The sequence below is a fragment of the Ochotona princeps genome, chromosome 9 (genome assembly GCF_030435755.1).
Source record: "Ochotona princeps isolate mOchPri1 chromosome 9, mOchPri1.hap1, whole genome shotgun sequence".
Taxonomy (NCBI): domain Eukaryota; kingdom Metazoa; phylum Chordata; class Mammalia; order Lagomorpha; family Ochotonidae; genus Ochotona; species Ochotona princeps.
The window spans coordinates 53,955,011-53,981,592 of NC_080840.1; the positions used below are offsets into that span (position 1 = coordinate 53,955,011).

The 26,582-nt window shown below is 38.0% G+C and overlaps 1 protein-coding gene across 1 annotated transcript in view; it reads left to right on the forward strand.

Moving 5' to 3' along the window:
- The window catches only part of PREX2 (phosphatidylinositol-3,4,5-trisphosphate dependent Rac exchange factor 2), a 261,658-nt gene that overhangs the window by 94,822 nt on the left and 140,254 nt on the right, over positions 1 to 26,582 (forward strand). The window contains exons 9-15 of the mRNA XM_058668713.1: positions 2,430 to 2,579; positions 6,618 to 6,762; positions 10,840 to 10,940; positions 18,529 to 18,632; positions 19,178 to 19,227; positions 21,414 to 21,489; positions 25,380 to 25,452. Of these exons, the coding sequence (XP_058524696.1) occupies positions 2,430 to 2,579; positions 6,618 to 6,762; positions 10,840 to 10,940; positions 18,529 to 18,632; positions 19,178 to 19,227; positions 21,414 to 21,489; positions 25,380 to 25,452 (699 nt within the window). The remainder of the gene's footprint in view (positions 1 to 2,429; positions 2,580 to 6,617; positions 6,763 to 10,839; positions 10,941 to 18,528; positions 18,633 to 19,177; positions 19,228 to 21,413; positions 21,490 to 25,379; positions 25,453 to 26,582) is intronic.

Genomic DNA, 26,582 nt, shown 5'->3' on the forward strand with positions numbered 1-26,582 from the left:
TGTGTGTATGTGTATATAAATAGCACATATTTATAATAGTGTATACTTTTAAAAGGAGTCAGCATGCTTGTTTGGCATAGCATTTAGAAGCTGGCTGAGAATTCTACATCAGAGAGCCTGAGTTGGATGCCAGGCTCTGGCTCCTGACTCCGTCCTGTAGATCCTGTGGGGCAACAGGAGGTAGCTCATGTGTTTATATCACATCACCCAGGTAGAAGGCCTGGGTTGAGTTCCTGCAGCCAAGTTTCAGGCAAGGCCACATGCAAGAGGTGGTGCACATTAAGGAGGATTAAGATTGATGGCTGCAGGGAAGAGAGAGTGGGCGGCATGGAGAACCTTACCCGGTGGACAGGACAGTCAGGACAGCCACAGAGAGGAAGAGTGGCAAGGTCACAGATTAGGACAGCATAGAGCGGGTCAGTTTAAAGAGAATCTCTAACGCAAGATCTGCCTGTTCTAATTTGATCCACTGGTGAGACACCAAAGGTTTTTGTGCTAACACATGACCTGGTACAAAATTTGCAAGAATGAGCCAACAGGGAGTGGAGATGGCAGTGAGCAGAACCGAAGACTGAGAAAGGAGAGGAAGTGGAATGAAGATGATAGAGTGGTGGCACAGGGTACACACTTGTGCTACTTCAGGAACATTCCTCTGCTGACTTTGGATCATGACTCATGTACCATTTGTGCTCTGTGAGAGGAAATCATTGATTTTATTTTAAATAAGTCTAACGCTTACTGTAGGTGTCATGTGGCTACTGTGATTAACTATAGTGTTGGTTAAAGGGGAAACAACACAGTGGATTCATGGGGGTGGATTAAAAACCAGGTAACATTCATGTAGCTCACTATGGCCTGACCTGAGTACAGAGAGCCTGAAAGCTCAGGCTTATTGTGATGCAGGGTTTTAAGGTAACAAATTGCAGGAAAGGGAGTTAACTACATGTACAATTTGAATTTTGACATGTTTCGTTACTGCTTATCATAATTGTTCAGTTGGTATTTTTATGGCTTATTAAGGAGGAATTAATGGTGTAATTACTAAATCATACTTTTTATTTTCCCATGAATTCCCATTAGCATATCTGACATGAATTATGAGCTCCAACTACTTTCACAGAACATGAATATGTATTAAGAATATAAAGGAAAGAAGGGAAATACAAAGAGTCCTTTCATAAGTAGTTTATAATTTCTTTATGGTGGCAAAAATCAATCTCCTGTCACTTATCATTTATGAGAGGCTGCACACAAATCAATGCAGACTGCTGTCCATGTAATTCCATAGTAGTTGGAACATAACTTAGAAGTTTTAACGGGTCCATCACTATACAGAATTACTCAATGCATTTTTTGGTCTGTCTGTAGGAAATACGTGGTGGTTTGGGAGCTAATGGAATAGTGTGGGAACCAAATTGTGAGAGAATGAGTGCCAAGCACCACTGCTTCTAGTCAAAACTTACTAAATATAGATCATTTAACAGAATCGGCAAAACCGTGTGCTTGACTGTCAGTCTTTGAAAGGCCTCTAATGTTTTTGTGGTCTCTTTTGCTTAGTGACTGCTAGAGAAGTCAAAAGAAAAGTGTTATTTTAGTGGGACAGATGCTGAGTCAGGCTGCTGTGGTGTGGATTTCTGTTCTGGGATCCTTGCCTGGCAGGGACTTGGTTCAAGTAAAGGCTGCTTACAAGTCATACCCCTCTTTCCTCCACCTGCTGTGAGGACAGAGAACTGCCACCCATGGTTTGGCTGTTGACATGCAAAGTTGACTTGATACTTTAGCCCGAATTATCGTACAGTATTAAAAAAAGATCATTAAAGGTCAACTTATCATCAAAGAACACTTTGTTTTTTGAGTTTCTGTTTAAGAGAATATGTGGGATGAAGTGACTTTATAGAGTGTACATTTTAACTATGTATATTGGTCATTGCTTGCTGCTAAGTCCGTAATTTCAGTTAAGTTCCATCGATTTGTTCTCATGCCTATTGTTCAGTTTAATATAGAATAAGAGATATCTCTGTGGAGTGTAGATATCTTTGAAACTTACAATGTTACTGCAAAGGAATTTAGAAAGACAAAACAAATCTGACACCTTGAATGCTTGAATACTGACAAGAAAATTCTGTAAATGCCTGAGATTAAGAACAACCAATTTGGGTATGGAAAAGATGAATGTTAATTTGTTGTGTATTAGACCTCATGTAATGTTATCAATGTTGTGCGTTGCAAATATTTTATTATTGAGCCCTGACTGCATCTACGGCATAAACATTTCTTTAGCTTTTTCAGTTCTTGTGTTTTTTCCATATATGTTTATAAAACAAAGATATTTTTCTGAATTCAGTGTTTTTGGAACATTGTTCATTTAATGAGCTCATGGTAGCATGTTGCATACTGGCTTTTTTTCACCTGTACTCATTCATTTCCAGCTGATTTCCATAGCAGTGGACACATTGTTGTAAATGGGTGGAAGATACATAACACAGCAAAAAATAAATGGTTTGTGTGCATGGCAAAAACACCTGAAGAGAAGCATGAATGGTTTGAAGCTATTTTAAAAGAAAGAGAACGGCGAAAAGGTGAGTGTATGCCTCATATACTTTTGTAGGTTTCTAACTTAGCAAGAGAGCTCATGTTGAGGAATGGTTATGACAAAGTAGAAATATGTTGTTCACTTCAATTTACTATTTGATGTTAAACTTCATGCTAAATAATTTTTGAATACTGCTATTTCCAAGGTTGCATTACCAAGTCTTCCTTTACGAGACAGGCATCAACACTATAATGCAGAGCCAAAGTGTCTCCAATGGTTGTTCTCTGTGTATTTAACAGTACATTGCCAACTCCCAGACCATGCATGTTAGCAATCTAATCATACATTCAGGCACTTTGGATATTATTCACATTTAAAAAGTGTTAGAATATCATTGTATGTATTGTAAACTAATCCATAAGAAGCTCCTTCACATGAAGAAGCCCAGTTTGAATTTTTTCTAATATTTATTTATTTATTGGAAAGTAGAGTTATGGGGTAACAGAGGGGAGGTGGGACAAAAGCAACTTACCATCCACCAGTTTTCTCCCCAGATGGCTGCAATGGCCAGGGCTGGGCCAGGCCAGGAGCCAGAAACTTCTTCTAGGTCTTCTGTGGGTAGCATGGACCCAAAGAGTTGTTTAGGAATTGCTGTACTGCTGTAGTTTTAATGATGTATGATTACTTTAAATTTTATTGTATATGGAAATGGTCATTTTCCCATTCAATTATTGTATATGGAGTTTTCATATCCCCACAAAACTAGTTTCTTTTTGCCTTTTATTTGTTAAACTTTTTATTTGATGAAATAGCAAGCCTTTTTCTACTGTAATACAAATTTAAAATACGTCATCTCAAAAGCTAAGAAAAGAGAGAGAAGGATGAGAAATGGAAGGATAGCAAGGTATGGAGGGAAGAAGGGAATGTCATTATGTTCTTATGATTGAATCTGTTAAAAATAACAAAATGTAAAAAACTAAAAATGAGGTATAACCTTTTTTATTTCTTTAATCAAAAGACTATGTATTCTAAATCCTATTATTCTAAATGTCTAAAAATAATAGGATTATTCAAATAGGTTATAGTGTGTATGCTTTTGTATTTAATAAAGTGATTGCTAATACAAAAGGAAGGATTTTCTGGTGCCTTACTGCTTGTATCATTATCTGCTGCCTCTCCAGGTCTTCAGTGGCAGAAAGCTAGATTGAAAAATCCATCCCCGACACTTTGATATAGGAGGCAGGAGTCTTATCTGCTAGGCCCAAATCCCCACCAAAAATAACTAAAAGACACTGGCATTGTTGGTCAGTGGATTAGGCCTTGGCCTACAACTTGGCAACCAATATGGGTGATGGTTCAAGTCCTAGCTGCTCTATTTCTAATATATCTTTTGTGCAACTATGCCTGGATAACAGTGAAAATGGCTTACGTCTTTGGATCCCTGCCATTCATGTGGAAGAACTAGAAGGAGTTCTGGCCTCCCGGTTGCAGTCCAACTATTGCTGCCATTTGGGAAGTAAATCTGTGGATGGAAAATTTATATCTCTGTATCTCTCTATGTATCTCCTCTATCGCTACAACTCTTCCTTTCAAATAATTAAATAAATATATGTGAACTAAATAAATGAAACAAGAGACAGGAACTCAAATGCTCCCAACATAAACAAATGAGGAAGAGATGGAAATTCTTGTGATGAAGTTGATTTGATCAGTATCCATTGTGTAAATATATTGAAGTATCTCTATAAGTATGACTAATTATTACATGTTAAATAGAATTCCAAATAGCAAGACTTGTCAAACGTATCTGGTCCGATAATATTCAGTTGTGTGAGATGTTCTGTACAAACACTTATTTCTATAATCCAGCTTAGAGTTAGGCATGCTTTCTCTGGCTTGTTTATCAATCAATTTCTTAATTGTTAAGCACTACCATGTTAATTGCTTTTCCTGAGAGTCAGAAATACAACAACTCACTAGTAAAATAACTCTGTAACACAGTGAACACTCTTCCATCCTCAGAAGTTTTTATTTAAAAAGTATACAAAGTTTCTACTCTGATTAAAGTGTTTATGGCATACATTTGTTTAAACACTTCTAAAGAATTTTCAAACACTCCTCTGGTTGGAGGAAGAGCCAGATAGAAATGTAAAAACTAATAGTTTTATATATATATATATATATATATATATATATATATATATATAGTTATAGTTATAGTTATAGTTATAGTTATAGTTATAGTTATAGTTATATATATAATAGTTATAATAGTTATATATAGTTATATATATACATGTATATATCTATATACATATATATAGATATATACATAAAGATTTGCTGCATCTTGCAATCTGTTCATGTAGCCAAGCAAATAAGATAGAGGGTGAAATGAATTTTTCATCAAGTTGAACCTGGCTCACCAGGGTAGCTATCATCCTGTAAAGAAAAAAAAAATAAGAGCATAGAAAAATGAAAGAGTATACTCTTTGTATTTATCATATTTTATTCATATGCAGTTATTTATTATTGTTGTTGACAAATGTTACTGACTTCTGCACTGAAAAAAAAGTAAAATCTTAGTAGGAAAATTTGTAGCTTTGAAGACCAGAGATAATTCAGAATCTGTTTTCCTGCAATAGCTCTTGCTTAGTTGCATCCCCTGATTAACTGTTAGTTATCCCAGGATGTATGCTTTGGCACTGATTTCCCTTGCATGAGCTATCTGATCCCATCAAATTGACTTTCACATATGCATCGACAATTTCTCAATCACTGGAAGGGACAGGCCTTGTCCTTTCTTCTGAGCAGTAACCATGTAGTCTAATCATTGTAGCACTCCACTTAGCATTGCCAGTACTGACTGGACTCGTAGATACTTGAACATTTTGCTTCCCCACCTTCATTTGGTACTCTCCTCAAGAGCCTGTAAGGTGCATTGATTCCTTCTGTCTTCTCACCTGCATTTATTTTCAAATTTTTACTTTGTTTGAGAATCTCTCTCTCTCTCTCTCTCTCTCTCTCTCTCTCACACACACACACACACACACACATTATGGGAAGAAGAGAGAGCGCATGTGTGTTCTCACTCTCCAGACATCTAAAATGGAAGAGGCTGAGTTGAGCCTCAGGCCCAGAGCCAGTACCTTAATCTACTGTGCCATGTGAGTGGCCGACACCCGATTACTTGAGCTCCCATCAGTACTTCCTGGTTACACGTTAGTACGAAGCAGGAGTTGGAGCTTGATGTCAGACTCAGGTGCTTCGATATGCTACATGGATGTTTTAACCACTAAGCCAGACTTCCAGTCCCAAACGTTAACCAGTGGCTGTGTCCTTTAAATAACATATCCTACTTACTTATTTACCACATCTTTTCACCATATAGTCCCTGTTGCTGTAGGGACTTGAACTGCAATTGCCTACCTTTTCTCTCTGAATGGTTAAAACACATACATGTTTCCCCAATACCTAAAGGATGAAATAGGTTAATGCTCTGGAGCAAACAAGGGTCCTTCCTAACCCTTGAGCACCTGTTTTGTCTTCTGACCCTAAAGCTAGTGCTCTGTGCCTTGCTATGTTTGATGTTAGTTGGCTCTTGTTAATGCTCCTTATGCCTCTAGAAACCTAGAACACAAGTGTTTGTGTGTTCAAACATGGCCCTCTGTGAAACCTCTGCTAACAGGTCGCAGATAGAGGGAGAAGTACATATGCCATCATTGTGTACCAGCTGTTCTCCCCCAGAGGTATCTCTAAGGCCAGCTGGCCCACTTGCACTAACTTAGCTGTGTGCAGGAGTGCTTGGCGTGAGTTTTGCAGAGGCTGATCCAGCTGCTCATAGAGTACTGGCTGAGCCTTTGGGTACAGATGCGCCCAGGTGCTGTATGCCTCAGATCTTGCGTTGACACTCTCCCCAAGGTTCCATGAGATTCTGGAAAACTGGACCCATGTTTATAGAGCTCTGAATTTGCAACTGCCAACGTGTTGTAGGCATGTACTAACCGCTGCTTTACTTATGGTGTGAGTGATTGTGTGAGGAGACTTCTTCAGCTACCTTCCCCCACCCCTCATTTTTTGATAGGTTTAAAATTAGGAATGGAACAAGATACCTGGGTAATGATCTCTGAACAAGGTGAGAAACTTTATAAAATGATGTGCCAACAAGGAAATCTCATAAAAGACAGAAAAAGAAAATTGACAACGTTCCCCAAATGCTTTCTTGGAAGGTAGGTTTGGTTGTTTGTGTGTGTTTCTTTCATATTCTCACTATCTTATGTATTAATTTTACTTCATTTATTTATTTTCTTTAAAAAACGTTCCGCTAAGCATTTTTGAGTATTTTCCAGTTGTCACCAGGTCATAGCAAGACAAGGGGATGGCAGGGGACCAGGATCATGACCAGATAGTACTAGGCCATCCATGACTTCCGCAATTGCTGATGTGCCATTTAGTAAAGGACTAGAAGAGATTCAGTCCAGGCATGGAATGACGTGCATGGCGATTCTGTGGGGGATAAGATTACTGGTCTGTAGTCAATGTGTAGCCAGGGCCTGAGAACTGAAGACAAGACAGGAGAGATTCACTATCTAAACCGTAGACATCTGGTCCCCACATGAGGAGAGTAGATGAAGGGCATGTCATGTGAGGGCTGTGGACAGCAGATTGAGGAGACACCCCAGTTTTAAGCATAGAGCAGATGGACTGCATTGTTTAATGTCTACAGAGAGCATGAAGTGGGTTTCTGATCAGTGTGATGCTGTGTAGTACAGGCAGCTCTTAGCCTAGGTTGTGTGTTAGCATGTTTGTATAAATTACTTCTGATCTTAGAATATACACTTAATATGTGTATTTTTAAAAAATGCATAAACTCAGCCTGGTGCCATAGCCTAGCAACAAAAGTCCTTGTTTAGCATGCCGGGGATCCTATGTTAACACCGGTTCTAATCCCGGCAGCCCCACTTCCCATCCAGCTCCCTGCTTGTGGCCTGGGAAAGCAGTGGAGGATGGCTCAAAGCCTTGGGACCCTGCACCTGCGTGGGAGACCTGGAAGAGTCTCATGGCTTCGGATTGGCACAGCTCAGGCTGTTGCGGTCTCTTGGGGAGGGAATCATCAGATGGAAGATCTTTCTCTCTGTCTCTCCTTTCTGTATATCTGACTTTGCAATAAAAATAAATCTTTTAAAAATACGTAAACTTTGGGTTGAGGGTTTCAGCAATTGCTACAGTTAGTGAAAGACAATTTCAGTTCTAGACTGTGGACTACATTAGTAAGTACTTTAAAACCAAAACTGCAAGCGAACTGTCCCATTTAGAACCTGCTGCAACCTCAGGCTTATTGTGGAGTTAGGAAAGTTAAAACAGGAAGGTGGTCATAGCACTTGTCTGCAGTGCCCACCAGGATGTCTTCTTAGCTAGCTGTGGTTACATATGACAAAACCACTGATGCAATCCTTATTCCCAGCTCAGTAGAGGTATAGAAACTCCTTGCCTGCAGCTAGGGCTCACTTCTTCACAGTGAATCACTTGCAATTCCCACCATATGTACATTTCAGCCATTGAGATTATTTTTTATCATAAACAGTGCTCTGTGGCAATACAACTTATGCCCATCCTCATCAGCTACCTGTAGGAACAGAAGTAGGAAGTCCAGGACCTAAACTCTCTCCTTTGGGTATAGTGTTAATGGGTTCTGGTGATATGTATGGCATCTCCCAGAGCACCTGATGAAGAAGGGCAGACCTCATTCCTGTCAGCTGTGTTTATGGTGGCCTTCCCCGAGAGCATGCCACCTGTGCATGATAATGTTGGAGGTCATTTCTGAGTGAATAATGACCCATTACCAGGGTGTTGCTGCCATCTTCCTGTTACTTGGGTAGTTGTCCTGATACACCCCTGTCCTACCCTGTACCCTCTTTCATATGTTCCCACTTTTTAGCGATGTGAACTTGACTCTTCCCATCACTTTACTTACATATACTTAGAAGTCTTTTGAGATCAAGCTTGGTAATGCTTTAGTCACTTGTGAATAATGTCAATGCATTTATCAACTGTGATGTTTGATAAAAAGTCACTGTGTCTGAGGCTATGGGTAGGGACTGGGCCCAGTTCTTGACTTACATTATCTCATTTAATCTTTTAACTGTACCATAATATGGATAATTTTATTGTATCTGGGTTATTAATGAAAAAATAGGTTTAGCCTAACCCAGCATCATACTGCTAGTGGGCACAGAAACAAGGTTTGAAAGCAGGTAGACTTACGTCAAAGTACAGGATCTCAGTTACTGTTCTCCACCTTCCCTGACTGTCTTTTGGATGGCTATAAAAGAATGAAAAGCGTTTGAGCAACCTTTCTACTTGGTATTTTTTTTTAAAGATTTATTTATTTTTATTGGAAAGGCAGATATACAGAGAGGAGGAGAGACAGAGAGGAAAATCTTCTGTCTGTTGGTTCACTCCCCAAGTGACCGCAACGGCTGGAGCTGAGTCAATCTGAAGCCAGGAGCCAGGAGCCAGGAGTTCTTCCAGGTCTCCCACAGGGGTGCAGAGTTCCAAGGCTTTGGGCGGTCCTTGTTTGCTTTCCCAGGCCACAGGCAGGTAGCTGGATGGGAAGCATGGCTGCCGGGATTAGAACCAGTGCCCATAAGGGATCCTGGCACGTTCAAGGTGAGGAGTTTAACCACTACGTTATGGCACTGGGACCTACTTGGCATATTTTTAAACTATATGTTTTTAGCATTTCATATTACTTGATTGTTTAACCTTAGCCATTTTGTGTCTTGGGTTTTGAAATAAGTAGTAAAAGTATTTTCTGATGCTGTCCCAGGACCTTTGCAGTCAGTGCAAAAAGAAAATCAGTCTCAAATAAATTGATTAGTTTATGTCAAGGTTTTCAAATGTTAGATTTCTAAAATATAAGCATCTTAGCGTTTTCTTTTTGTAAAATATTTCTGTGCTTATTGGTCACTTAATAGCACACAGTTATTAAGAAAAATTGCTATATTGCTGAAGATATTTTAGAATTCTCGGCATTGCAAGCCTTGTCCTGGTTACCTGGAATATCCGGGGATCCTTGCAATTGTGAAAGAAATGAGCTTTGTTCCTTTCTGCCTGCAGTAGTTCTGATGGATGATTCTGCATTGGAGCATTTTTTTTATGGATGATACTTTAGATACAATGATGAATTTATTAAATAATTAGTGTTTCAAAGCAATGTTGTAAATTGTTTATTGATTGCTGTATTTTAATTTTTTAGCACAGAATAACAAATAGTCACATATTTAATGGCCCATAAAAATACCCATTTATTAACTTGCAGTCAGAAGTCCAAGTGAGCTCAAATGAATTCTGTTTAGGGGCTCACAAAGGCAAAATGAAGGTGTTGGCCAGAGTGGGCTCTTACTGGAGGCTGTGGAGGAAGGTCTGCTTCAGGCATATCCAGATTATTAGCAGAATTCTGCTCCTTGTGACTATAAGAATGTCACATCTTTTTCTTCAGGTACAGCCGGCCAAAGCCTGTTTTCAGCTCCTGTAGGCAGCATTCCTTGGTGCATGGTCCTTCCATCTTCAGTGCCAGTCTTGGTGTGTCAATTTATTTTCATGCTGGTAATTCCTTTGACTCCCTCTTGAAGTACCAGCTAGCAAGAGAACTCTGCTTCAAAGCACTCAGAGGATTGGGTCAGACCCAGTTGGCTAAGTTACATATATTAAGGTCATCTGATTTGGATTTCAATTGCATGTGCAAAAGTGCCTCCACAACAGTGCAAAAATTAGTACTTCATTTAAAAAGTGAAGTGTGGAAGAGGGAGTACGGCCAGAGGTTTTTTTTTTTTTTTTTTTTTTGAGAATTTTGCCTGTTATGTGGGACATGCAGTTTTGTTTCTCCCTTTGGAATTTTCAAATTTACTGGGCTTCTGTGCCTGGAATGCATGTTGAGGACAGCTTGACTCTATATAGCAAACCGTTATTACTCTCTAGGGTTCTTTGAGCTATCTTTAGGATTGCTGCCTTCCCTAAGCTACTCTAAAATTTTCATTTTGTGTTTATGAGAGGGGTTTACAAAGAAAATAGTTTGTTAAGTGTAATTTAGAAAAGTCTGAACATATGCACATGGATTTTCTAGAATAGAGTCCAGCTTAAATAACTGTGGGCTTTATGTATGAGAAAAAAATGATTGCATAATGTGTGCACATACTTTTATTAATGAGATTTCCCTCGTATAGTTGATTTATTATTATTGTGTGGTACAGGTGGGCTTCCTGAGGGGAAGGATAGCTAACTTTGCCACTGGCTTTCTATTGCAGTGAATTTGTATCATGGCTGTTGGAAATTGGGGAGATTTCCAGGCCTGAAGAAGGAGTTCATTTGGGACAAGCATTATTAGAAAATGGAATCATTCACCATGGTAATTATTTCATCAATTACTTGAAAATCTCTATACCCACAATTTACATATATCTTAATCTCTTTGGTCAGTTTAGTTTATAATTCTATGCATTATAGGATGGTTATCTTTTTGCCATGTTGTAAAGATACGTCCTAATGTAGATAGAACTGTGTTTAAGAGTTCATGGATTTATAATTATAGGTTTGTAACCCTTTAGAGAAACTACTACACAGATAGAAACAGATAATGCCTGTGGGATGTGGAGGAAGGCACGATCAGTTCACTCTAGCGTATTTGCTTCATGGGGGATGTGGCATTAGTGCTGGGCCTTGTGGAATGATGAGCAGCGGGATAGACGAGCAGCCCACCCTGAAGAGTTGATGGTGGAGAAGTTCATGGTGACATCTGGAGGAGCTGCTCAAGTTTCATGTGGCCAAATGATATTCTCTGCAGGTGAGGACACTGGGATGAGGACTGTGGAGAGGAACACGGGTAGTAACCAGATCCCAGGCGTTCTGAATCTTCTCGTATCACATGTAGGCTTATTTTGAAAGACATCAGGAGTTGATGACTTGTGCTAAGCAGAGGCACGATCAGAACTGGATTATTGAGCTGTTCCATGTAGCATTGTGGAACCTGCAGCAGACACGTTAAATGCCGTGGAGTAACAAGCCCCTCAGTAGGACTTCTTCATCCAGGAGTGAAACAGTGAGAGAACCTCAGTGGTGCTGTGTCCATGGGCATGAAACTAGTGGACCTATTGAGATATTCTGGAGAAGGTCATAAAATATGTTCTTTCTATATGTGTGGGTATATAATCATCACAAAAATAATTTATGGAATATGTTGCAGTTTCAGTAAACAAAGTATAATTGTCAGATCAGCATAAATGGTATATTCATCATCTCAAACAAGTATTATTTGCATTAGAAACATTCATAAACTTCCATGTGCTTTGATAACTATTTGGATATGGAACATGAAGGGTGATGAGACAGATCGTATTATTCTGGATTTAGGATCTGGGTGACAGACCAGTAACATAGAAGAAGGGGAATGCTGGAGAGAGATGAGGGATCTGTAATGGGTTGGATGTGACCTTGGCTCAGAGAGTAGCCAACAAGTGGTTGATGGTAAATCTGTTCATCTCAGAGCAGGAATAGCGTGAGAGATATTTAGGTATGAGTTAGAAGAAAGTTCCAGATCCCCGAGAATATTGACAATGTAGAAAATAAAGCAGTGCTAAGGGAAATGAGAATAACCTTTTGAAAAAAATTTTTCTTTTATATGTAAAATGTGGAGGAGAAAAAAAATTTAATATGAAGATCTTCTGTTTGCTCATTCACTCCCCAAGTGGCCATGAAGACTGCAGCTGAGCTGATTCAGGTCAGGGGCTTCCTCCAGGTTTCCCACATGGGTGTAGGGTCCCAAGGCGCTAGGTCATCGTTTGCTGCTGTCCCAGGGATGGGATGTTGGTTCTTACTGGTGGAGGATTAGCCAATGGAATCATTGTGCCGCTCCGTTGCCAAACATTTTTTTTAATAAACATATATATTTGGCTATATAATTTTTGTATTAATCCGCTTTCTAAGATAGAATGAGCACAAAAATAAGACAAAACAACACAGAAACAAACTTGATCCTTCCAGTTTTCCCCTCTCATGTATTGACAGCACCATCTGCCCAGCAAGGACTATCTTCCTAGCTCTCTCCAGTTCTCTGTCTTCCATGATCCCCACAGTCTTCCTCGAACCACAATTTCTATTGTTGCTTTATTCATGTTTCACATTCCTTTTCAGACCAGAGCTGGAAATAAAAAAATACCTTGGAAAACATTGGAAAGGTCATAGCATTTCCATTTACAATCATCCAGTGTCTTCAGTTACTGGAACATGTGTATTATGAAAAACTGAGCCTGGATTACAGAAACTTTTGTACTAGGATAACTTACCTTTTAATTATTTTTTCCATGAGTTATTTGAACTATCCTTTTATAAGCAATGCAAGAAGGAGCTTTCTTTTGGATTATGTAGTAAATGATGGGTGCCCAGCACACATAGATGCTCGATGCATGTAATAATTCATTTTAAGTGAACTAATGATGTCAACATTTGATTCATTAGCATCATTTACACTTAAAAATGATATGTGGCTGCTTTTATCATCTAGGACACCAGAAAGCCTCATCAAAAACTTACGAGGGAAAACGAAAAGGTGTTGAACACTATGGCTTGCTGTTTTTTTCCCTGCTTCTTTTTTCTTTTCTTTAATCTCAAATGCAACCAGGACCCTTGGGAGCAGGATGCACTGCATTTGTTGAGCTTGCAGTTGTTGGAGCCATGGAGGCAGCAGTAGAAAGGCTCTGTGTGCAGTGAGCATTCAGCATTAGGAATTCCTTCTGCATGCACACTGTACACTTACAAGGACTGTTGTCACTCAGTAGAGCAGAGAACTTCAGCAGCTGTTTATGGCTGCCTTTTACATATTCCTTTCCTTACTGACTTTCCTTCATTCTATATGAAAAAGTACATGAAAGTATAAACATGAATCATCAACCTGTATTTATACTGGGTGGAATAATGTTGAGTCTGTGTTGGTACCACATCCTTCATGAAATCCAGCTACAAATTGGCTTTTCTTCCACCCACCACCCAGGGAGAAATAATTTATCGCAGAGAATATTGGAAAGAAAATTATATTGACTAATGTTAGCTTCTACAACAAATAAATACAAATGAACGTTAATAGAGTAGCTAACATTATAGAGGACAGTTTTCCACTAGTAAAGGTATGTTAGAATTGCAGGAAAAGGATGTGACATTCTATCCCTTTGCACAGTTTAAGTACGTGAAAGAACTCAGCCCGTCTCAAAGCGTTATTCTTGAAGGTCCCTTTTTTGTGTGTGTTTGAAGTGCCTGTTCATTATCCGCTGGCATCATGTTTGTACACATGTCATTGGCCACAGTTTAATTACAGGTCCACCCCTGACTACAGGATAAGCTGAGAAATGTGGTATAGATTTATGTCCAGGAGGCACAATTTATTGATAAACTGCTATCCAGTTTCTGCTACTGAGATGTAGCATCAAATTAAATGTAAGATCTAAGGAATTATTCTAAATATTAGTTACTATGTGTGTATGTATATATAAAATAGATATACTAATATCTATTTAATTTGGTTGACATTTTACAGTGACACTTCAATTTCACAGCCTCAAAATATCTTTAAAATTTCTATTTTAACACCTCTCTTTATGATGTTTCTGTGATTTCTGTTGCCAAATTCAATGACTTCAAATTTTGATGAATTGGAAGCTTTGAAATTAACATGAGACTACATGTTTAAGGACTATAGTATTCTGGTGCTTTTGTGTCATTATGTACCTGTCTCCTGAAAGAGCTACACTGAGTCTAACTGTAGGATTTTCTTTCCTAGTTTTGGAATTCCTTGTAAAGATACAGGTACATTAAAGTAATTCTTCATTCCAGAGCTAGAAAGGGGCAGATGTGGGGGAAGGATTTTAATTTTCTGAGGAACTGTATGAATATTTTCCTTTCACTTTTCTGTTTCCCCTCCAGTATTTTGACAATGGGATCTGTGAATCACATGAGAATTGTTGTTCACTTACCAATGAAATAGGTTTTGAAAATTGAAGACAGCTCTATCAGTGCAATGTTAATTGATCGACCAAACAAAACCAAACCAAACCAAACAAAAAACCCTCTTATTACTTTGTAAACATGAGTAACTAGTTAAATGCATTCCAGGCAACTGCAAGGTAGTACAGAGTAGAATTGAAATACTATTTGTTAAATATTTTTGTGGACATAATCTTTTAATCTTGTCTGTTCTTTAGCTTATAGCTGATTAAAAATCTGAAAGGAACCACAGATTTCATAAAAAGAGAACACCCATAATGATTCTTTCAATGTGTTTTTCAAATTATTTTTACTTGTCTCTCTGAAAAAGGAAAAGAAACCCAAGTACATCGAACTGGAAACTTCCAGTTCTAATCAATATCTTGACCTCAGTCACAATTTTTCCATCAGTATAATCTGAAAAGGGAAGTGCTAAATGCATTTGAATTGTGATTTATTTTGAAGGGCCAACACTGTGGCACTGCAGTTCAAGTTGCCGCCTGCAGTGCTGGCATTCCATATGGATCCTGGTTCGAGTCCAGTCTGCTCCACTTTTCTTCCAGCAGTGTGCTAAAATTCCAGGAAAGCAGCAGCAAATGCCATAGATGCTTGGATCTTTGCACCCATGTGTGCAACCTGGAGGAAGTTTCTGGTTCCTGGCTCCTGGCTTTACACTGGCCTAGCACCATCATTGAAGCCATCTGAGAATGAATCTGTGGATGGATGATCATCTCTGTGTCTCCAATCTCTCCATCACTCTGCCTTTCAAATAAAAGAAATCTTTAAAATATTTGGAAATTTTATATAAAAAATATTCTAAGTATTGAATTATTGAGAATTGAAAACTTGAGAACAATGATCAGATAAAACTTAAGTTTTTGCTTAGAAATATAGCCCTAAAAGCTTAATATTAATATTGTTCTTTTCGTCACAGTTTGGTTGTAATGTGACCTTGATTTTACTCTTACTAGGATTTAATCAGTTACAATGTAAGATATGGCATATAGAATTTTGTCGGGCCCGGCGGTGTGGCCTAGCAGCTAAAGTCCTCGCCTTGAACGCCCCGGGATCCCATATGGGCGCCGGTTCTAATCCCGGCAGCTCCACTACCCATCCAGCTCCCTGCTTGTGGCCTGGGAAAGCAGTCGAGGCCGCCCAATGCTTTGGGACTCTGCACCCGCGTGGGAGACCCGGAAGAGGTTCCTTGTTCCCGGATCGGATTGGCACAGCACCGGCTGTTGCGTTCACTTGGGGAGTGAATCATCGGATGGGAGATCTTCCTCTGTCTCTCCTCCTCTCTGTATATCTGACTTTGTAATGAAAATAAATAAATCTTTAAAAAAAAGAAGAATTTTGTCACAGCAACCATTTTTTAAAAAAAAGTTTGTGAACTAATGCAGATTCCACCAAACTTAAAGAGACATATCCTATGTTACATTAATGAAAGAATTCTATCAGAATGAAGAATTAGGAGCCAAATGTGCTAGTTTAATTTGTATGTTGTTTCAGCTGCACTTCATTGAAAATAAAATTCGTAAAATATAGTTGAATGAACCATCTGCTTTATAGAGAAAGCAAAAATAAGTTGACTATCATTACTCTTATTCACTTAACAATTACTGTTGAAAACTTTGTCCAAGGCAAAGCCTTCCTCTGGCTACCTTGTGTTGAGGCATCATATACTATCTATGTGATGTGTGTCAATATTCATCTTGTCAGGCTCTCCTGTATACAGTCTAAATACTGATATGTGAATTCCAATACTTCATTTGTTATATCCCGTGATGTGCTGAAGTTAGCTCATATAAGCTAGTAAGGGCTGATAATAAAATTAAAAGAATTTTTGCATGCTGTCTGGTTGTTAAAAACAATTATTATTAAAAGTTAAATCATGTAAACATATAAGTATGTAAGTTATATTCAGAACAACAATATTTCATTTTGTTCCTTAGCTCTTTTTAATTATTATATATTCCTGTTTATGGTTCTGTTGAGTTTATTTATGTCAGTTGGATTATCGATAATGCAGGGTCTTTTGTGGTTCCATATAGCTTTTAGAATTGCCTTTTCTATTTCTATAAAACAGACACTTTGGATTTTGACAGAGCTTGTATTGAATTTGTAGACAAATTTGGGTAGCATGGACATTATGTCAATGTTTATTCTTTTAGTCCATCAACATGGAATCTATTTTAGGTTCAGTTTCTTTCATTGGTGTTATATAGTTTTTAGTATTTAGATCTTTCACATTTACTCCTAAATAACTTGTCATTTTATAATTTTGTAGATGGAATTATTTAAGATTTTTTAGATAATTTGTTTATGTAGAAGTGCTAGTGATTTTTGTATGTTGATTTCATAGTCTGCCATTTTATTGAGATAATGTAGATTCCAATGTTTTTGAATTAGAGTTTCTAGAGTTTTAAGTATGTCACATACTCTAGCTGCAATAAATAATATTTCTTATTTTTAATCTTATTCTGAATCTATTTGTCCTGCATAGGACAGTGTTGAGTTCAGGTGAAGGGAGCCATCTTTGCCTTTTTGCTCACGATCATAGAAGACAAGTTTCAGTTTTCCCTGGTGTTAGCTGTGGGCTCGTCACATAGAGTTATTATTATGTCAAGGTGCATACAAATATTGTTGAATGCAGTTTGCTAGTATATTGTTGAGATTTTTGCATCTATGCCCATGAACAATGTTGGCCAGTCATCTCCTTTTCTTGCAGTATTCTTGTTTGGTTTTGGTATCAGTGTTGCTGACCTTGTAAAGGAGTGTGAAAATTCCTTTGTCCTAAGTCTTCTTGAAGCGATTTGAGAAGGATTGGCCTGAACTGTTCTTTAAGTGTTAGATAGAATTCATCAGTGAAGCCATCAGATCCTTAAGCAAGAGTCATTATGAATATAAAAATCTTATCCTAAGAAGAGTAATGAAACATGACAACTCATTTTCACTGAGAGATAAACAAATTTCAAGTGACTTGTAAGAAAAGCAGTTGTTTGTGTGAGAAGTGTTAACATTTTAGTTTCAGTAACATACTGAAATTATTTATTTGGGAGGTCTAAACACAGGACAAATGGCCAAGATTGGTCTGTGTAATCTTAGCTTGATCACAGTGGGATAAAATAGATTAAATGCTGAAACTGATTTCTAGGGTTGAGGATCAAATCCCAACTCACCAAATTGGTTGTGTGCTCTTTGGAATGCACTTTTTGCCCTGTTTTGTGAAATTATGAATAAATATAAAATATGACCTCCTGTGTTTATATAAATATAAATATCAATATACTTATGTAAGCATAAATCTGTAAAAGTAAATTTATATATGTATATATGTATTATGCAAGTAACTATCGATTGATCTATTGATCTGTGTATTATGCCAGCCAAATGCCATTTGTTAATGTCAGTTTAGTTCAAATGTAATAATGTGAACACTAGAAGTATATTAAGTTAGCAAAAATTTGTTTTGCCTCTTACTATCAGATTATTGGGTGGGTCTTACAGTGTTGGAAAAGCTGAAGCTTGGTCTGGTGGTGTGGTGGTGCCGTGAGTTAAACTGCTGTTTGTGGCACTGCTATCAATTATTCAAGTTCCTGGAGTCTAGGCTCCTCCTTTGCAGATTCATTCTGTGCTGATGTACCTGGGAAAGCACCAGAGAATGGTGCCGGATCATCGTATGGGAGACGTGGAGGGAGTACTGGGTTGCTAGACTTCTGCGTGTCCTAGTCCTGGCTGTTGTGGCCATTTGGGAATTGAAACAGTGGATAGAAGGAATCTCTCTGTCTCTCTCTCTGCTTCTTTGTGTATCACTCTGCTTTTCTTTTTTTCAAATATTTCGTCAAGAAACGTGAAATATTTTGATTTAAAGTTCCATTATTTGGGAATGTGCATTTTATTCGTGTTTTTTAAGCTAACACTTTTGAGGTTGTTAGAATTTTAATATATTGTTTCCTTGTTTTTAGTTACAGATAAGCATCAATTCAAACCAGAGCAGATGTTATATAGGTTTCGCTATGATGATGGAACATTTTATCCAAGAAATGAGATGCAGGATGTGATTTCGAAGGTAAGGACTTCTATTATAACATATTCAACACAAGAGTTCATGTTGTCATCCTTCAGAAAGCTAAAAAACTAGTGAAAAATGTAAAAATTCTTTAAGTGTGGAAAACTCATAAACTGGATTTACAAATAAACCTATTTTGTTAGTATTCTAGAAATTCTAATGTGAGGCTGTTTTTATGTTCTCCAACCTAGTTCTGAATGAAGCAGCAGCATTCTGTTACTTCAGAGGTCATATATGTTGTAAATGGTTTTATACGTATCAACAGGTGGTCCTTACACTTGAATTAGTAGAAATCAAACACACACACACATACATATATGTAACAAAGGTAACACCAACTTTGTATGTACACATGACAAAATTTATATTGACATGATGATCACGTTATTTAATGATTTAAGTCAGTGTCATGTGATGGAATGTGGGAATGATTTTTGGGATTGTGAAATGATTTCAGAACATTGACAGTGAACTTCTTTCAAATTATCATTGCCATGCCCCTTGAGTGTTCTCACTTCCTTTTGACATATCTTGATTTTATGCAGGGTGTAAGATTGTATTGTCGTCTGCACAGTCTGTTTACACCAGTGATAAGGTGAGTCGGTTTTCTAAGTTCTGAGAAGTTTAAATGGAAATGCTTATATTACGTATCACTAAGTAGCAAAAAGGATAAAAGAATGAGTGTTTGTGGACTCCCTACAACCTTCCCTATCACAGATACGCTACAAATATTTTTGTTAATAGTACTAACAGAACTAGGTAACAATCGAATGCTTAATGTTTTTCTCTAGTAAACTAAAATTAAAAATAATAGTTTAATTTACCATGTCATGTATATGAAGATTGTGTGGCAGTGTAAATGTGTCCTGATAATGTAGCCACATAGGATTTCTTATCAACAAAGTTTTATTTTTTTAAATTTTTTTTTTTTTTTTTGGAAAGGCAGATTTATAGACAAGGAGAGATAGAAAGAAAGATCTTCCTTCTGCTGGTTCACCCCCCACATGGCTACAATGGGTAGAACTGAGCCCATCTGAGGCCAAGAACCAGGAGCTTCTTCCAGGGCTTCCGTGCGAGGGCAGTTTCCCAAGGCTTTGGGCCATCCTTGACTGCCACAGGCAGAGAGCTGGATGGGAAATGAAGCAGACAGGATATGAAATCATGCCCATATGGGATCTCAGCGTGTTCAAGGCGAGGTTTAACCATTGAGCTATCGTGCCGGGCCCCAAAGGTTTATTTTATAAGAGCTGTTAATAAGGAATTGTTCTTTGGCTAGAAGTAATGTTATGAGTTGTCATTAAAAATGAATGGGAAAGAGCCCGGTGGCGTGGCCTAGTGGCTAAAGTCCTTGCCTTGAACGCGCCGGGATCCCATATGGGTGCCGGTTCTAATCCCGGCAGCTCCACTTCCCATCCAGCTCCCTGATAGTGGCCTGGGAAAGCAGTTGAGGATGGCCCAATACCTTGGGACCCTGCACCTGCGTGGGAGACCCGGAAGAGGTTCCAGGTTCCTGGCTTTGGATCGGTGCAGCACCGGCCCGTTGCGGCTCACTTGGGGAGTGAATCATCGGATGGGAGATCTTCCTCTCTGTCTCTCCTCCTCTCTGTATATCCGGCTTTCCAATAAAATCTTTAAAAAAAAAAGTGAATGGGAAAAAGTTGTGAAGCAGATGTAATGTATGCTAAGCATGCTTTGTAGGAACTTGGCTTACCAGAAGAATGGTAGCACTGCCTGAGGCCCCTTGTAGATGACTCTTTTCTTTCCAAGATGAGTTGAATGATGACAGATTTAAAATAATAATGCTGTTAATTACTAACTATAAATGTAGCCAATTTATTAGTTATTAATAAAACAGAAATCTAGTCAGTTTGTTAATGAAATCTCAGAAATCTTGGTTGTATTTTGGGAAGCTTTTTAATGGAGTTGCTAGAATGCTGTAACTCTTCATTTTAAATTATTGACCACAGCTAAGGGGCAGCAACTTAAGTTAGTATTACTTCCTTCTGATTTTTTTGCATTGGAGATTTTGTGACAGCTTGAAAAATCTGTCATTCTCTCATTCCCTTTTTGATCCAGGCCCAGAAAATAAATGAATTCTAGATTTCTACCCTCAGGGCCTATATCTGATCGTATTTGTTGGTGTCTAACCAAATGTAGAATAGTTTCTGTGTTCTGGAAGTGCTGAATGAGGAGGCTGCTGGACACAGCCAGCCTGTTCCCCTGCTTCTCTGGGGATGTGGTGTCGTCGTGTCCCACTCTGATCAGATCCTATGCATGGAAGGCTGTCCGTGTGTCACCTTTAGGACAGGACTGCTGGCTTTGCACTACACCAGAGGTGAAAGTATACAAGAAAGCTTGTCGTGCGATTGTAGTGGACACTGTTTTTACTTTCCACGTTTCAAAAAAATTTCTGGTAGAATCTATTATAATTTCAAAGGAAGGAATTCTGTTATTTTTTTGTTTCATTGATGAGGTATTGTATTTCTGGCTGAAGTATTATCCAAAATAACAATGACAGTCATCTAATTGGATAGAGGAAAATACAGAAAAATGTTCTATTTATTTACATATTTATTTATTTTTGATGGATCACTTCCACCATATGAACTGACGGATGTATTCTCAGTTATTACACATGTGCATAAATCTCTTCACTGTGCAACTTGCAGTATAGATTCAGATCTTACAGGTGAACTTCCTGTTGCACACGAATACTAAATGAAAGTGTTCCTTGTGCTTACTTTATCCAATTGCTTATTGTTTTTGGTTTCTTTCTTTCAGAGATAAAGATTACCATTTAAGGACCTACAAATCTGTGGTCATGGCCAACAAACTGATAGACTGGTTAATTGCCCAGGTAAATGGATAAGCAAAAATTGCTGAATTTAATTCATTACTGCCTTAAACTTTGAGTATGTGAGTTATATATCATTGTTTTATAATAGCTGCCCAGAGATGAGAAGCAGTGAAGTAATTTGCTCACATTCATACAGCTAATATGAAAATTTATGAATAGACCCAAATTTAAGTATCAGACCCCATCAGTTGTTATTGCTTAACTTCATAGAAAGACAGCATGGGATGAGTTAGGAGTGGGAAATGTGATAATGTAATGATGAAAGCAAATTAAACCTATTAATCTCTTATTTAGAAAATATTATCAAAAATAAACGGCTTGTTTCAGCAAAACTCTCAAATACTCTTCCAATAATGGCCAATCATTGGACAGATACGAATGTATTTAGAACTGGAGAAAAGAACTAGCTCCCATTAAACTGTCTATAGATTGGGAATAAATTCCATATCCTAAAGTGTTTCTCTTGCTTTATGATGTATTGTATACTTTCATATTGGGAAACATTGTGACTCGTGCTTTCTCCTTCAAACAATCTTCACTTACTATTGTGCTGCTTCTAGTATCGTGGTTTAAAGTAAGATAAATTAGCAGCAGAAGTTCACTCCTTGGCAAATGAATTGCATAACTTCTAAAACACCATTCAGTCTATGTAAGTTGTAATTTCACATTTCAAAATTTAAACAGTGTCTCATACCTTTACAGTTTTGTGTGTTTTCTTAGTGTTCACCAGATCTATGTGGTTACATGAAAATTTTTTAGAGGTATAAGAGTATTAAAACATTGCAGATCATATTTTTCACATCAATATATTCAGTGTATTTTATTAGCTAACCAGCACAGAATTGAAATAAGCAAGTAAAACACTCATATGTAAATTAATGTTAAATTAGCAATCATTGTAACAATTGCCATTTAAACAACAGCTTTGTTGATTAGAATAAAATGAACAAAATAGGAGACAGACTTGGATTTTGACTTTGGGTGGGGGGGCTGTTGGTCAATTGGGCTGATTTGGGGGCAGGCTATTTTTATAAACTAAGATTCCATTACAGTATCACTTCTCCCAGGAAACCTTTTCAGTTAAAACCAGGGCTCAGGGTCCTTCTCTGTGGTCCCAGTTCACCTACTGGTCCTTTTCTGAGATCCCCGTTCACCTGCTGAGTGTATCTGTTTGATGAGAATGCTGACTAAATTTGCTATGGTTGCTGTTATACACCACAGCAAGTGGCCAGTTTATTATAGTCAGGTGACACGAAGAAAAGTGTTTGTCTTAATATTTTATCTTTATTACTTGACATGATATATAGAGACATATCTTTGAATGAGTGCATAAGAATTATGAAACTGATTTTGAAGAAGACCAGGAGAATAAGCTGGAGTAATAAGTAAGTGCTTGGGTGTTAGCAAGATTAGATTGGTGAGGACCCAGTGTAATAGCTCAGTGGCTAGCTGCTCTCCTTTCACATGACAGGAACCCAAATGTATGCTGGTTTGTGTCCTGGTTCTCCACTTTCCATCTAGCTCCCTGCTTGTGGCCTGGGCAAATAGTAGAGGAGGGCCCAAAAGACTTGGAATCCTGCACCCACATGAGAGACCTGGAGGAAACTCCTGACTCCTGGCATTGGATCGGCTTAGCACTGGCTATTGTGGCAACTGGGAGAGTGAACCAGTGGGTGGAAGCTCTTTCTCTCTGTTTCTCCTTTCTATAAATCTGCATGTCCAATAAAAATAAATGAATCTTTAAAAAAAAGATTAGTTTGGTGAGGGTTGCAGTTGCACAGTGTTAGGTGGAACATACCTTCATCTTTTACAGGTAAAGTAGAATTTAAAAGGGGTGATAGTAAAAAGAATGGCATTGTGGGTTTGCACAACGACATGGGAAAAATGAGTCCAGAGCATTCAGTCAACAGTAGGGGAGACCAATGTGTCTGGAGCAAAAGCTGTAGGTGCAGAAACTTAGCAAGTGAACTGTAGAATATGGAATATATGCAGGATATGGAAGGTCTTAAGAAACAAAAAAGTCTGATATGTCTGCTTAATTAAAAAATGTTTAAAACTGTGGAATATGAAATTCCTTAACAAGAAAACTGAATTCTATTAAAATGTGAAAGAAAGCCCAGAAAATGTTTCATAATTTAGAACAAAGATAAAGCAGATGCCATGTTAGTGTTACCAATAGAAATGGAATCAAAGCCTGAGAAAATAGAGAACACAGGTGTTTCCTTTTTCTGACTGACCCTATCTGCTGATTTACTCCTCAAATGCCCATCACACCCAGACTTTGGGGCCAGGGCTGGATTAAGCAGCTATGAAAACAATCTAGATTTTCTATGCAGGCGGAATCAGCTGATTAGTTTTGTGAGCTATCACCGCTACCTCCTACAGTCTGGATAGGCAGGAAGCTGTTGTCTGGAGGAGAACATTATCTAACCCAGGCACTCTGATATAGGTTGTGGCTGGGCCATCTACACTGCCAGGGCAGAGTCTGTCCAGAGAGAGTTTGGCCCAAAATGTAAGACTGATGGGGCACCATGGCATAATAAGTGAGAAAAAGTTGCATGAACTGTAAAACATAGCTAAGATTGTATGTACATGATACATATGTGTTCATGTATGTACATGGACGCTTATGTATATGAGTTACAGATGCTTCCTAGATCAAAACCATAAAGGAAGGTTTGCTTTGGGCTATGTTGTTGGATTCAGTTACATGACATGATTACTTTTTGGCAAGAGAGTGAATAAAAAGCCTGCATTTGCTGGTTTAGCTAAACAGTTCACTCTTAAAATCTTGGAAATCACCAAAAATCAATAGATGACTTTATGTGTCTTTGAAAAGCAAGGCCACGTGTTGGAATGGAGGTTAGTCACCAAGACCATGCACAAAGATTTTTATTTAGCTTGATTTGTTGTTTTGTTCAGTAACAGGCTATTTCCTATTACATAATAGGGATAGAAGAAATAAGAGAATAAACTCATTTATAATAAAAGTAAAGTTTCATTACATATTTTTACGTTTGATAAAGGATTTTTTCTGTATGGCAGAATCACAAATCAAGGAAAACATAATTTGTCTTTTTGGGGCTGGCATATTTCACTAAGCATAATAATTTTCAGTGACATCCATTTTTGATGCAAAAGAAAGGATCCCATTCTTGTTTAAAAAAATTAATTAATTAATAATTTTTACTGGGAAGTCAGATTTATGGAGGGAAGGAGAGACAGAAAGATCTTCCATCCACTGGTGTACTCCCCAAGTGGCTGCATCAGCTAAAGTTGTGCTGATCCGAAGCCAGCAGCCAGGAGCAACCTCTGGGTCTCCCACGTTGGTGCAGGGTCCCAAGACTTTGGTTGTCCTACTGCTTTCCCAGGCCACAAGCATGGAACTGGATGGGAAGCAGGGCTCCAGGGACACAAACCGGCATCCATATGAGATCCTGGCACATGCAAGGATTTTAACCACTAGGTTACCACGTTGGGCTAATCCTGTTCTTTTTTATAGTTGAGTAGTATCCCATGATGTACACATACCATACTTCCTAACATACAGAATAACCAAAGCAATGTGTATGAATAAAATTGAAATTTTGATCAGTGATTAAAGCCCTGGCATGTACTCTTGAGGAACAGTGGTTTTCTATTTAAAAAACAAATTTTTTTTGCCTCATTAGTTTTGCTTATTTTTTTTCCTTAATGTCAAAAGAAAATGTTTTCATAATCAAGTGAATGCTTTATAGTAACGAGTTCCATTGTGTCTTATGAAGCCATGCATGGTACAACACATGAATGGTTTTCTGTTTGTGCCATGTTGGGGATGGCTCAGGTGGTAACGCTGGAACCAAGTCTGTCTTTGCCTTTTATGTCATACAGTAATTTTTTTTAATTGACAGGGGGATTGCCGTACCAGAGAAGAGGCAATGATTTTTGGCACTGGACTCTGTGACAATGGATTCATGCACCACGGTAGGAAGTTTCTGCTTGGTAGCATACAGATGTATTTCACTGTTTACTTTTCCTTAGGGACCTCACAGTATCTCAGTGCTCCCAGAGGTCAGCATGACTTCATCCTTGCTGTTTCATTGCTGGTGTCATTTTTGTGTCAAATTGCTACTTCTCACCAATGGTCATGGCTTCCTTCTGATTTTCCTACACTGTCCTGACTCCAGAGAAGCAATGGCTTCAGTACCACCTTTGTTGCTTTTTTTTTTGTTTCAGTTCATTTATCTCTTTGAAACTATTATTGAAATTGGTTTTAATATTTTCCGTAGTGCAGTTTTATAGGTATAGGGATTACCCCTTTCCTCACCTCCCTCTTCTTCTTCACTTTCCCCTCCCATTATCCCTCCTCCCTCCCAGCCAATATTATTACAGCAGTAAGCACATGCAACATTTTGCCACATTCCAGCAACAGTTACAAATTCAACATCCGGCTGCCCACATGAACCATGGCATTGTAGGTATAAACAAAGGCAGAAAACCCAACATGAGATTACTGAGGTGTATTAACTAGTTCACTGGGAGACTGTTATGAATTAGTTTCATGGTTTTCTGAAGGTGTGTTTGAATGAGTGAACGAGAGCACATATTGTAGAATATTTGCATTTTTTAGGGAAATGTTTTCCAGATTACTTTGGACAAAATTACAGGTTCCTGAAAAAACGAATGGAGTCTTTTTAGCCATTGAAAATTAATCTCTTTCAATGTTTTACAAATCCCTTGAACTACTGAAAGTAGAAAGATTTATTTTTTCTCTTCTATTGATAGAGTATGTAAACCCGGTCTTTTTGATTATTAATATAAGATGCTTATAAATGTTTTTGATAGGAATTATGCCCATTTTTTCAGTTATTTCCAAGGAATTATTATTACGTTTTAGTGAAGGAAAGAATAAAGCAAAAATTACAGCTATTTTGGCACTGTCTAGCTATGTTTTTCTTGGAGAGCCATCCAGTTTCACTCTTTCTGGATCCCTGTGTGGGTTCTGATGAACTTTAAGAGTCCTTAAAAACCAAACATGGAGTGAGCGAACATAGTCACGCTTTAGATTACTGAAATGATATAATGAAACTGAAAATTCAGGTTATTTGCATCTT